This window comes from Ambystoma mexicanum, chromosome 3p, assembly GCF_040938575.1.
Source record: "Ambystoma mexicanum isolate Mex_15411 chromosome 3p, UKY_AmexF1_1, whole genome shotgun sequence".
Classification (NCBI taxonomy): Eukaryota; Metazoa; Chordata; class Amphibia; order Caudata; family Ambystomatidae; genus Ambystoma; species Ambystoma mexicanum.
In genome coordinates this window covers 731288765-731301886 of record NC_090925.1, presented here as the reverse complement: position 1 = coordinate 731301886, position 13122 = coordinate 731288765, and the positions used below count along the sequence as shown (strand labels likewise).

Sequence of the window (13122 nt, the reverse complement as noted above, 5' to 3'; positions counted from 1 at the left end):
AGTTGATGGTGTCATGGTCTCATGATACGAACATAAATACTGTTTCAGGAAGGGGGAGTGCCCCTGGCCGGTAGGCCAGTGGCCCTGTGGCAGTAGGTTGGGGCACATTGTATTGAACTGAGCTATGGGCTCAACCATTTGGGCCACTGGAAGCAAGGGTAGGGAGATTTAGGGCTTAATTCGGGTTATGGTCCTAGGTTTGGAAAGGTGAGGTGTCAGGCCAGGGGCTCATAGAGTGGTCCTCGCCAGTCCGTGCAAGGGAGAGAGGGTCGGTTGGTTTAGGGGGTCACAGATTTCCCTTAGGCCCATCCTGGAGCATGGGAGGGTGATGGCCACTGCCACCCCCCCACGCTTAAGTACCTAATTATGACATCAGTGATGATGTACTGATGACCTAACAATGACGTAATTAATGACATAATAGTTGATGGTGTCATGGTCCGTCACATTTTGATGATGTAAGAGGTGTAATAATAAATGCGGCCTAATGCCTTCCTTCCAAAGAATATTTGTGTCTGGTGTACCTCACTGGTCCTGCCGACTGAGGCCAGCTTGCAAGTGCCAGAGAATGCAGGTAAGTGCAGGGATGGGGAACTGGGTAGGGGGACCTGGAGTCCTGTATTACTCAGAGGGAACCAGTCAATGAGACAGAAGAAGGAGTTAACCAGTGAGGGGAGAGTGAAGGAGGAGGAGAAAAGGAGGGTCTTAAGGAGCTTCCGGAACTTAAAAAGATCCGGCTCATTCCAGGGGAAGGTTTCTGTGGAGGAGAGAAATCTATCCCCCTCCCACTCTCTGTTTAGAGAAGCGTCTGTTCTACAGAGAGTTGGAGCTAGATAACAGAAGAGCTCTAGCAGGGAGGCATTTAGGGAGAGAGAGTTGGATGTAGTGGGGACCCAGGCCCCAGAAAGCCTTGTGGATGATGCAGAGCGTCTTGAACTTGCCCCTGGCAGCAACCGGGAGCCAGTGGAGGGAAATTATGGCTGTAGAGATGCGATCCCTGGGCTTGAGGCCAAGAATAAGTCTTGCAGTCCCATTCTGGATTAGTGAAGTGGACGAAGGGAGGATTTAGGCAGATTGAGGAAGAGGCTGTTGCAGTAGTCCAGCCTGGAGAGGACCAGAGCTCTGGAGACATTGGACCTCATTACACGGTAGGTGGTAGAGTGATAACGGCGCCCGTAGAGCTGCCGGCGCCGTTATCACTCTACTGCCTCATTACGAGGTCTGCTCGCGGTTGCCGCTGAGGACGTCTAGTCAGACCAGACGTCCTAAGCGGCACCCGCAAGCAGACCAGGATACCAACAATGGACCCGTCATTAACGGGTCCGTTGTTAGCATCCTCCCCATTCCCATTGAGCCCTAAGGGGCCTCAAATGGGAATGGGGTTGTACCGGGTCCGGGTCCTAAGAATGGGAATTACTGGGCCCGCAAGAGTCGGCATGGCCCGGTAATTCCCTATTTCTGGGACCCGGTATCCGGTTTGGAGATAGCCATGCCAGTAAGAACGGCATGGCTACCTCCAAACTCGTAATGAGGCCCATTGTCTTATGGTTGGCAATAAAAGGCAGTGGTTTTTATTGCAACAGTATAATCGTATATCACATTTTGGTAAATGTATTTATCCAAAAACACACAATGATAAACAACTGTTATCTTTTAGGCACTGGGCCAGTGGCATCTACTTGGCTCATGCCGCCAATCATCTTCCCACGACTTTGTGGGCCCCCCATTCGCTGCCCTGTTATTCTTTTCGGGGTGGGTGGGATTGGGAAAGAAAGAAGTCTTCTGCGTACACAGTATGACGGATGGTGCTCCGTTCGGAGTACCACAGTAAACTAATTTCCACATTCCAGTTCTCTCCTTATATTCCTTCTTTTCGCGCCTGCCGGCATGTCTGCTTCCAGGGGCTTCCTGCCCCTCTGGCCGGATGGCGCCGATGGCCATTCACACCTTGGTGTGGCCTTTGTCCTAATCCTCCTTGTCCTACTGCTCGCTTTTGTTCCTGGGACCATGCTGTGTGGTAGGTGTTGGGGGAGGGACCTGACTATGGTGGAGTCGCCAGGCTGCCTTCCTGGTGTATAGACTGGAGGGGGGTGTCTGTACTTCTGCTCTCTATATGGTAGAGGAGAGGCACAGAGGACCCCAGCCAAGATTCTCTACTATTGGTACGTGGTCAAGCAATCAAGGCCTAGCTTCTCAGAAGGTGATGCAGGCTGGTTCTTAAGTACAGTGTAGTCCCCAAGCCTCCACAAAGGAATGTCCACACACTGTATTAGTTAAAACACAGTCTTTATATATTTAATGTTCAAGGTTATGCACAATATCATGATAACTCACTTTGTACTCAGTTATCTACAATGGCAAATATACAGTTCTACGTGGTACCGCTCTTACTATTAGATCTCATTAAAGGGCATCAACTGTACGGTTAAATGTCACACAAATCAGTTTGTAAAGGAAACCAACAATAGATATAAGAGGAAAGCAGTTGTTTAGAACAATAGGCAGAATACTGGCCCTGCTACCTAGACACAGCTCTGTGTGGATATCCCGACACCTGGGCAAGCTGTAAAGTAAAGATATTTCGAAGGGATTGTGTCCTCCGACGTATTCCTCATCTTAGATATATCCTTCCAGCTCTGCTGGCCTCGGAAAATTTTTTCTCTAGAGGGCGCTGCGCGTCGACGTCCCTCGAGTCGATGTCCTTCGACAGCCGCCGTATCGACGCTCGACGTCATCCTGCCTATAAAGGCCGTGCGCAGCGTCCGTTGCTCAGTTCCGTTTTTCCGCGCTTACTCGGTGCCTCGGAATACCGTTGCTCAGTTCTTAGTCAGATTAATCCTATTTACCTCGAGTTATTCGATCCGTACTCGATGGCTTCCTCGTCGGAACCGACAACTCCTCGATCCGGCTTCAAAAAATGTCGAGATTGTGGGAAAAAGATGTCGTTGACCGATCCTCACAGAAATTGTCTGTGGTGCTTGGGAGCTGAACACCATTGTTCGGAATGCGAGGACTGTATGTCCATGACAGCTAAGGCCCTGAAGGAGTGTAGGGGGAAGCTGGAGAAAGGTAAGACTTTTAAAGCTTCTTCTTCGTCGACGAAGTCGAGACATTCGTCTCCTCGTCACCATTCGCGCTCCAGGTCTCGGAGTGGGTCTCATCACTCCTCGAGATCGAAGCACTCGAAGAGGAGACGTCGAAGATCCCCTTCTCCGTCTTCCTCTTCCTCTGTTTCGCCAAAAAGAATCCCTTGCCCCACGAAACATAGTTCCCGGGCTGAATGGGAGGAATTCCGAAAAAATATGATGAGCGTCTTCGAGAAAGCGGCCTCGACCCCCTCGAAGACTGCCGAGAGCGATGCTCTGGTCGAAAGACCCGAAGGTCAAAAACGCCGCGAGTCGCAGTACCCGGCGAAAGAAACCTCTCGAGCGCGTCTCGAACCCTCGAGCAGGACTATGACCTCCAAACCTTCCTCGAAGGTTCCGTCGACGTCGATGTCTTCAACGCCGTTGTCGAAGGGACCTTCGATACACGGGTCTGTCGACTCGACGCCGGCCTCGACACCGGCGTCGACGCCAAGAAAAGTCACGGTGACCACACATCCAGTGACTATCCCCAGGCCCTCGACGTCGATGGCATCGATATTGTCGAGTAGAATTCCAATTCTGTCGAGGTCCTCGAGGCCTCCACCTCTGTTTTCGACGCCACGCTCGAAGGCGTCGACGACATCGACGTTTTCGAGGCCAATAATGACAAGTTCGGCACCCTCTGCCTTGGAAATGGGATTTACTCCCTTTATGAGTTCAGAACAATTGAGAACTATATCCTCAATTTTAGAAGAGGGTGATTTGTCTGAACAAGACACATTTGAGTTACAGGGACCTGTAACCCCAGTTAGAGAGGAATTTTCCTCTGAAGAGCGCAGATTAAAGGATCTTCATGATTCTTTACATGAGGCAAGTGGATTAGACACTTCCCCTGAGGTGGATTTTGCCAAGCCAGAACCGGGGGAGCATGCTGAAACCCCCTACAGAGCCTTAATGGCCAGGATTACAGAGTTCATGGGGTGGTCTGCACCTTCACAATCTTTCCAGCAAGATGACCTCACAGATATTCTTGACAAAGGCCCACAAGAGGATCCAGTGGTGCCCTTTCATAAAGCTCTTCAGAGAAAGATCATGTCAAACTGGGAAACCCCAGATGTAATACCAGCAGTAAATAAAAAACTGTCTGCAAAGTACAGGGTATCTTCCACAGACCCAGAGTTTTTGTCTAAACATCCATCCCCAGAAAGTCTGGTGGTACAAGCAGCATCCTCTACCGATGTCAAGACGGCTTATCCTACAGTCCCATAGGACAGGGACGATAAAAAATATGATGCTATGGCAAAGAAAGTCTTTTCAGCATGTACCATGGCGTTAAAGTCGGTTAATGCTACGTGCACCCTTGCTAGGTTCAGCCATACACTTTGGGAGTGTGCTTCTACAGCGGCTGACTGCATCCCGGAGGGAGAAGAAAGGGATGCGTTCCTGAATATTATACAGGACGGTAAAGACGCTATGTGCGAATCCCTCAGACGGGCATTGATTCGGCTGACAGTATCAGCAGAGCAATGGCGGCAAGTACATCAACCAGGAGATTCGCTTGGTTGAGAAAGTCGGGTTTTGCCCCAGATGTGCAAGCCAGGCTCTTGAACATGCCATTCGATGGCTCTTCTTTGTTCGGGAAAAAGGCGGATGACAGTTTAGAGAAACTGCAAACTTCAAAAGCTGCAGCAAAATCCCTAGGAGCTGCAATCCGTCAGACTCCTTTTCGTCCCACAGGAACCTCTGCGAGGGGCAAGTCCTTTCGCTTCTACTCCGCATTCGGAAGAGGTAGAGGACGACCGGCTCAAAGGGGTCAAAGAAGAACTACCCGAGGTGGACGGGGTAGATATTCTAAAGCCGCAGCAACAGCAGGTGCCTCTTTACCATCGGCATCTGCATCAGCCGCCCCAAAACCACTCTGAGGACTCCCCTCACAGGACACCTGTAGGAGGCAGGTTGACTCAACATCTGACGGTATGGCAGGCTATCACGTCAGATGCTTGGGCATTGGAAACAGTCGCCCAAGGTTACTGCCTGCCTTTCCTACGTATACCTCAGAGTCATCCACCGGGGATCAGCTCTCAGAAAGCTCCAGATCCGCTCCTCTTGCAGGAAATTTTGGACCTGCTAGAGAAAGGTGCCATAGAACCGGTACCTGTAGCGGAGAGGAACAAGGGCTGGTACTCCCCTTACTTTCTCATTCCGAAGAAAGACGGAGGACTGAGACCCATCTTGGACTTGCGAGAATTGAACAAATTCCTCAGGAAAGACAAATTCAAGATGGTCACTCTTTCTCAGATCCTCCAGGCCCTTCAGTTTCAGGACTTGTTGGTATCTCTGGACCTTCAGGACGCTTATTTCCATGTGCCTATCCATCTCAAACACAGGAAATACCTGAGGTTCGCAATTGGCAACTCTCACTATCAATTTTGAGTACTGCCATTTGGGCTGACCTCCGCCCCGAGGGTCTTCACCAAGTTAATGTCGGTAGTGGCTGCAAGTCTAAGGAGGGAAGGGATTCACGTTTACCCCTACCTGGACGATTGGCTGATCAGGGCTGTTTCTCCGGAGCAAGCTCAGATCCAGCTAAATCACGTGTGCTACTCCCTTCACAAACTGGGCTTCTCCCTCAATTTAAAGAAGTCTCAAATGATACCATCGCAGAGGCTCCAGTTCATAGGAGCGATCCTGGATACTTCCCTGGGAAAAGCCTCGCCACCAGAGGTGAGGGCTCAAGATATTCTACAGATGGTTACCAAGTTCCAACATGCCCAACGTCTCCCAGCCTTCGACTTTTTGAGGTTGCTAGGCCTCATGGCATCCTGCATTTTCCTTGTGCCAGAGGCTCGCCTGAGAATGAGATCCCTCCAGTGGGCACTGAGGACTCAGTGGTCACAATTCTCAGGGAGAATGACAGATCTTCTTCAGGTTCCCGGCAGGGTGGCTCGAGACCTTCAGTGGTGGGCCTGTCAGGAGAACATTCTGAAAGGAGAACAGTTTTGGCAACCCTGGCCGGAGATAACAGTAGTCACGGATGCCTCACTCACGGGGTGGGGAGCCCACGCCAACGACTTGACCATCAGCGGTCGTTGGTCTCCATCGGAGTCCAGACTACACATCAACCTGTTAGAGCTGAGAGCCATCAGACTTGCGCTGAAGGCTTTCCTGCCAGCTGTACAAGGGAAGAACGTCCTGATAATGACGGACAACACGGTGGCCATGCATTACCTCAACAAAAGGGGAGGCGTAGGATCACTACCCCTGTGCAGAGAGGCGATGCAGCTCTGGTTTTGGGCAATCCAAGAAGGAATCTCTCTTTCGGCAGTTCACCTAGCCGGAGAGAAGAACTTGACAGCGGACGCTCTGAGCAGGCAGAACACAGTCTCCCACGAGTGGGAGCTAGCTCAGGAAGTCCTTCAAGAGATCTTCGCCCTTTGGGGAACCCCTCAGGTAGATCTGTTCGCCACCAGCCTAAACAGGAAATGCGACCTGTTCTGCTAAAGGGAATTTCCTCCGAGAGGAGCTCTGGGAGACGCGTTCATAGTGGACTGGGAGTTTCCGCTTCTGTACGCGTTCCCACCGGTCCCTGTCATTCCTCAAATGATCAGGAGGTTGAGAAGATTCCGGCGAACCATGATCCTAATTGCCCCGGATTGGGACAGGAGAACGTGGTACCCGGACCTTCTAGACTTGTCCATCTGCCCTCCAATTCGACTTCCTCTCAGAGAGAACCTACTCTCACAGAAGGGAGGTCAGGTTCTCCATCCAGACATCAAAACCCTCAACCTTCACGCTTGGCTTCTGAACGGCTGAGGTACAAGGATTGGGACCTCCCTGATGATGTTATGGAGGTGTTGCTTTCGGCAAGGAGGCCAGCAACAAAGTCTTTATACCGCTGCCGTTGGAACAGATTTTGTAGCTGGTGTAGAGAACAGAATATCGACCCATTTTCATGTGGTACACCAATGGTTTTGTCCTTCCTACTATATTTGGCAAATTCAGGCCTTCAAGTTGGCACCATTAAGGGCTATCTCGCAGCGCTATCTATCTTTAAGCGTACTGCGGAAGAACCATCCTATTTCAAATTACCCTTGGTAATACAGTTTCTAAAGGGGTTAACCAATGTTTATCCCCCAAGACCATTCCAAGTTCCCCTATGGGATTTAAACTTAGTACTAACTTTCCTGATGGGTACACCTTTCGAACCTCTCCATTCTTGTTCGTTAAGATTCCTTACCCTTAAAACTGTTTTATTAATAGCACTTACATCTGCTAGAAGGGTGAGCGAATTACAAGCTCTTTCTTGTAAACCCCCTCATACAATCTTTCACAAAGACAAAGTTGTCCTGCAAGTGAAGCCTAATTTCCTCCCAAAGGTAGTTTCTGAATTCCATATCTCTCAGAAGATTACCCTACCATCTTTCTATCCTCCTCCTCACCCGGGGAAAGAGGAAGAGAGGTTACACAGACTAGACCCTAGGAGGGTTTTAAGTTTTTACATTAGTAGACTAGCCAGGATAAGACAGGCAGACCAGCTGTTTGTAGGTTACGCAGGTCACAAGCTGGGGTTACCAATAACTAAGCAGACCATTTCCAGATGGATCATTCTAGCCATTCTGGAATGTTATAAACTGGCAGGGAAAGAGCCCCCTCAAAACCTTAGGGCTCATTCGACCAGAGGTATGGCAGCTTCATCGGCCCTCAAAAGAGGCGTGCCGGTTAAAGACATATGTGCGGCCGCTACATGGTCGTCTGTCCATACCTTTACACGTTTTTACAATCTGGATTCCTCCTCTAGTCAAGAGACTAGGTTTGGAAGGGCTGTACTGCATTCTATTCATCAATAGAAGACAGCGTGAAGTCAGTACTCCCTCCTCCGAATATAGAATACTGCTATGGGAGCCTATCTAAGATGAGGAATACGTCGGAGGACACAATCCCTTCGAAGAACAAGTTACTTCTTACCTTGTAATGTTCTTTCGACGGGATGTTCTTCCGACGTATTCCTCATCGACCCTCCCATCCATCCCCGCAGTTCTACTTCCCTTGTTGTTGCAGCTTACGCTCCTTCAGGGTGATTAGTCTAGTCCAGACAGTAATACTGTGGGCTACAAAACGGAACTGAGCAACGGACGCTGCGCGCGGCCTTTATAGGCAGGATGACGTCGAGCGTCGATACGGCGGCTGTCGAAGGACATCGACTCGAGGGACGTCGACGCGCAGCGCCCTCTAGAGAAAAAATTTTCCTAGGCCAGCAGAGCTGGAAGGATATATCTAAGATGAGGAATACGTCGGAGGAACATCCCGTCGAAAGAAAGTTACAAGGTAAGAAGTAACTTGTTCATCACAAGCCCAGTCCACATATTGTTCACAAGAGTCTTTCCAATAGTTCAGCAACCCCAAAGTACCTGGTGTTGTAGAGTTCCTCGTCGGGAAATCGACGGCCCTTCTTGAGTGCACTCCCTTTAAGGCAGGAGCCACGGGTCATCGAACGTCCGGCGATGAACAGGGTGAACTAAGGCGGTGAAGTAGCAGCTTCGTTCCTAGCAGTGCTCATCGGCAACGGAGCGTAGACGTCCTGCAAGGATGAGGCGTGCGGGGCCTTCGATGTTGATAGTTCAGGACCGCAAAGAGTTTGAAGAACTGTGGCCCAGCAAGGGGGTCGAGTCGTTGGCATCTCTGTGGTCTTTGGGTGGCGGAAAACCCACCAGCGGATGCTCCTCGGCGCGTCGATGGCCTGGGCGTCTCTGGCAGGATAAGGCGGGCGGTGGTGCGGACGAGCGTGTCCGTGAATCGAAAGTTCTTAGGCAAGGGGAGCACGGCAGATCCGGTCGTCGACGGTGGTGGACAACAGTGTCCAGGTGCTTCTCCTTGTGATTCCACGGCGGTCCCCGTCTACGGTCGGCAGCCTGTCGTAGGTCTGTCTACCAGGGAGCTTTGGCAAAGATAAGCTGGTGCACGATGGTCCCTCGTAGCTCGGGAAGAAGGCGCCTTACCAGGTCCTCTCTGGGTCAGTCCTTGGAGACACAGCAGCTTTCAGATTGATGAAGAAGGCCAACAGCAATTCTTCTCTTCCAAGAGGGCTTCAAGGTTAAGCTTCAGTTTCAACTCCAGTTTCTCTTCAGCTTCTGAGCACAAATTCTAGCAGTGGGAGGCCCCCAGATTTCATCTCCCATTCATTCTGCTGGGTTACACTCAGGCAACCAATCGGTCAGAAGGGCATTCATGCAGGCAGGCAGCCAATCAGGTGCATAGTGTATTCAGGCCATTCACTTCTCTCCAGACACTCACAACAAGTTATGTGTATCGGGACAAGTACCCAGCCATTCAACACTCCACACTGCATTCATACCAGTATAGGGCAGGGCTGTCTCAGTCATTGCGTCAAACACCATAAACTAGACATCCACAATAAGAAGTGCAAATTGGTCATGCGCTCCATTCACCCAGGTCCTACCCACAGGCGTACCCACAACATACAGTCACTGGGAAGGCTCCAGCCAGTCTGGCCTGGACTTCACTACAACACCATATATGGAACTTCACCCAACAGCCAGTCAGGGGGAAGGGACAGAGTCAGGGCTTCCCAGGACTTTGGGAAAACAAGGTAACAGGCAATAGAAAGCAAGAGGCCACAGGGGCCATCTTGTTTCCTATCAGGAATCAACTGATTCCAATGGCAGGGCCTGGGTATCCCAAAATGGAGGATGCTCAGAGCACTTGTCAAATTCAGCACAGAGCTGCCACCAGCCCAGACCCTGCTCTGTGGGCCACACACAGGTGCCCAAAAACATACACTAGGGGCACAGGGTTGTACCCCCACCCATGGTTGCCATAAGGGTATCCCATGGGTCTGTTCACCAAAACCAAAAGAGAGAGCTGCACCGCCAGGAGTCCCACATGAACACCTGTGCGGAAAACACGACAGAACACACGATAAAAGGCAGTAAAGGGCAAGGATATAGAGGCCCTGTCCCTCCGATGCATTTCCAGCATCACACCTGGTTTCTACAAGGACTGCCTAAAGCAGCCTTGCTTGTTGGGTGCGTTACCTTGCCCTGGCCCTCCTGATTATTACCCTGTGCCTGCAAGCTCCATTGGTGCCATATTCCGCGGCAGTTGGCCATAATCTGCAGAGCCCAGAGCCGGCTGACCTGTTACCCTGTTTGGTGTTGTAAATTATGATCTGAGTCATTATCTTAGGTTTATAGTCATAATATCGAAAAAAAATGTCGAATTCAAAAATGTCGAAAACACATACATATAATAGAAAAAGTCATTAATTCGAAAATAAAATGTCGAAAAAAAATCGAAAACCCAATGTTAAAATAACTATGTAAAATATCACATATACTAACAATTTTTATAAGGGGGGGATCCCCCCCCAAACATCCCATCCCAAATCACTACCCCAACCCTCCACTCCTCCCCATCCCCCCCAACACCCCCCATGGATATACCTTTAATTTGTTTTAAAAAGTATTTAATAAAACATTAATTAAATAATTAATTATTAAAAAAACCCATCCCAAACCCCTACCCCAACCCCCCCCCCTCCTCCCCATCCCTCCCACTCACCATGGATATACCTTTAACCAGTTAAAAAAAATGTTTTATAAAATATAATTAATTAATTATTTATTTAAACATTATTTCGAAAAAAATTCGACATTTTTGTAATTCGACATTTTTTATTTTCGACATTTTGACTTTCGATATTATTGTATTCGACATTATGACTGGACACCATTATCTTATGGTTGGCAATAAAAGGCAGTGGTTTTTATTGCAACAGTATAATTGTACATCACATTTTGGTAAATGTATTTATCCAAAAACACACAATGATAAACGATGGTTATCTTTTGGGCACCGGGCCAGTGGCATCTACCTGGCCCGTGCCGCCACACCTGGATGGGTTCTCGGCCATCGAGGTTCCCCCCAAAAGTTACGGAATGACTTGCATCCTCTTGTAGCTAGATTCTCAATCATCTCATCATGGAATGTTGTCATGCCTCTGACTGACAAGTGGACCCCGTCTGCATGGAACAGCTCTGGGTCTGCTAGTGAAATTGCGGAGTGATGTATGAAATGGATTCCCCTGCTGATGCAGAATGTTTCTATTCCCCTCTTAAGCTTTTTCCTCGCATTGTGAATTGCTTTGTACGAGTTTGCCCCCTGCCATGTTTTTCGAGGTAGCATGGCTGAGTAGAAGATTTCGGTCTCCCTCCAATTGTGCGCTATTCCTGCTAATGATGCACATGTATCCAACAGCAATTGTTTCCTGCCTTGCTCCACCAGGTCATTGGCCCCCCCAGGTGTAAAATAAAAAATTCAGGTGGGTCCCTGAATGCTACCAAGTCTGCCAGTTTGTCGTGTATCTCAGCCCAACCCATGCCCCTTTATCCCCACCATGATATAATGGTGTTCCTAAATGCTGTTTTTTCTTTTGTCTTTTCGGACCATCTCCCTGTCCTGAAAATAAAAGGGAGTCCTATGATCCATGCCGACTTCAGTGGGGCATCTCGTTCTGCTGGGGAAAATCATTGTTACATTGGTTCTGGCCTTACATATCTTCAGACTTCTAAGCCCCTAGTCGTTTTACTTTGTCCGCCCCCAGGCCCCCTTGCCATGCTGATGTGGCTGCTCCAATTCTGAATAAGTGTGTCCCAAATTCGCGGCTGTCCCAACCTGCTTTCTGAATGGTTGTCTTGAGGACAGCCTGAAATTGAAATTGACTCGGAGCCCTCCCATCTTTATATATCGAAAAACGCCCCCCCCTTATACTTGGACGGTACCTGAGGTACGGGTTTGTGATGCACATTGGGCAGTGTTCTTTGTCATCAATGCAATACATTGTACTGGTCCTTTTGCTTCCCATCGTGGACATTTGTGTATCTATTGCCATGTAATCCCTTTCTACTTGGACCTCCAGCGTGCCTAAACCATCAGCAGCTTTAGTGCCTGATGCTATAAGCTCGCTAACTCTAAATGCCCCAAAATATAAACACCTGTATCTCGTACTTTTCCAAGCAAACGGTTTCCAATAAATTTTACAATATTGCTGCTTTCTCCAAATTTAGTGGGCATCTTGTATTCTTGTGCTGACCCTCTACCTTTCCCAAACCTTTTAGAGCATAGGTTATATCAATACACTGCAGTTTGTGTCCAATCCCCTTGTATTTTTGTGAAATATGCTACTGCAGTTAAGTTCCTCTTTGCCCAATCTTTTTTCATTTTTGATTGTAAGCCCATTCTAAAAAAACTATTAATTTCTTTTGTTGTTACGAGCTCTACATGCTCTATCTGTGTTACTTTCAGTACCGTTTCCAGACACCTGCTATATTGCTTCGCTGTGTTTGCTGCCAAGGCTTTCTTGGCAAGCCCTAGTAATAACCCTGTAGCAGGATGTGTGTAAACGCCCTGAGGCGTGCTCATGCTAGCACCCGTTTTTGAGGTGCCCGGTTTGGTTGTTATCTCACCTTTGCCGTTCGGTGTTGACGCAGGTGATTGCCTCATTTCTCTGCCAGTATTTCCCAGCATTCTTTGGGTATCTCTGTCCGCCTGGTGTCTGCCTCTGGCTTCATTTTGCGAAATGTCTCCCACTGAAAGCGAAACAAAGCATCTGCAATGTTATTATCTGTGCAGGCTATGTGCTTGGCCCTTATCTCAATATTGTTCTTCATTCAGTGTTACGATGGTCATGGCCCTAAGAATTTTTAGGACTGAAAGGCATGTAGTCCATTGTTCGCTTCAAAGGGTTTCTTTCTGAATCACTATAAGACAAGTTTAACATGTACAATTGTGAACATTATGATGTTCCCATAATGCACTTTGCTTTTATGCCATACGCCAGCATTAGGTCCTATGAAGACATACTGGGCCTCATTAGGACCCTGGTGGTCCCGTAATGAACGGTACTGTTCATTACGGGCTGCCCTATTACGAGGCCTGCTAGCGGGTCCCGCTTTTCACGCCTGGTCAGACCAGACATGAAAAGCGGGACCCGCTAGCAGGCCAGGATGCTAACCACGGG

The 13122-nt window shown here is 49.0% G+C and overlaps 1 protein-coding gene across 2 annotated transcripts in view; it reads right to left on the bottom strand.

Moving 5' to 3' along the window:
* The window catches only part of LOC138580779 (carbonic anhydrase 4-like), a 165648-nt gene that overhangs the window by 136624 nt on the left and 15902 nt on the right, over positions 1-13122 (bottom strand). For both annotated transcript variants that reach the window (XM_069651593.1, XM_069651594.1), the window contains exon 3: positions 12569-12691. In XM_069651593.1, the coding sequence (XP_069507694.1) occupies positions 12569-12691 (123 nt within the window). The remainder of the gene's footprint in view (positions 1-12568; positions 12692-13122) is intronic.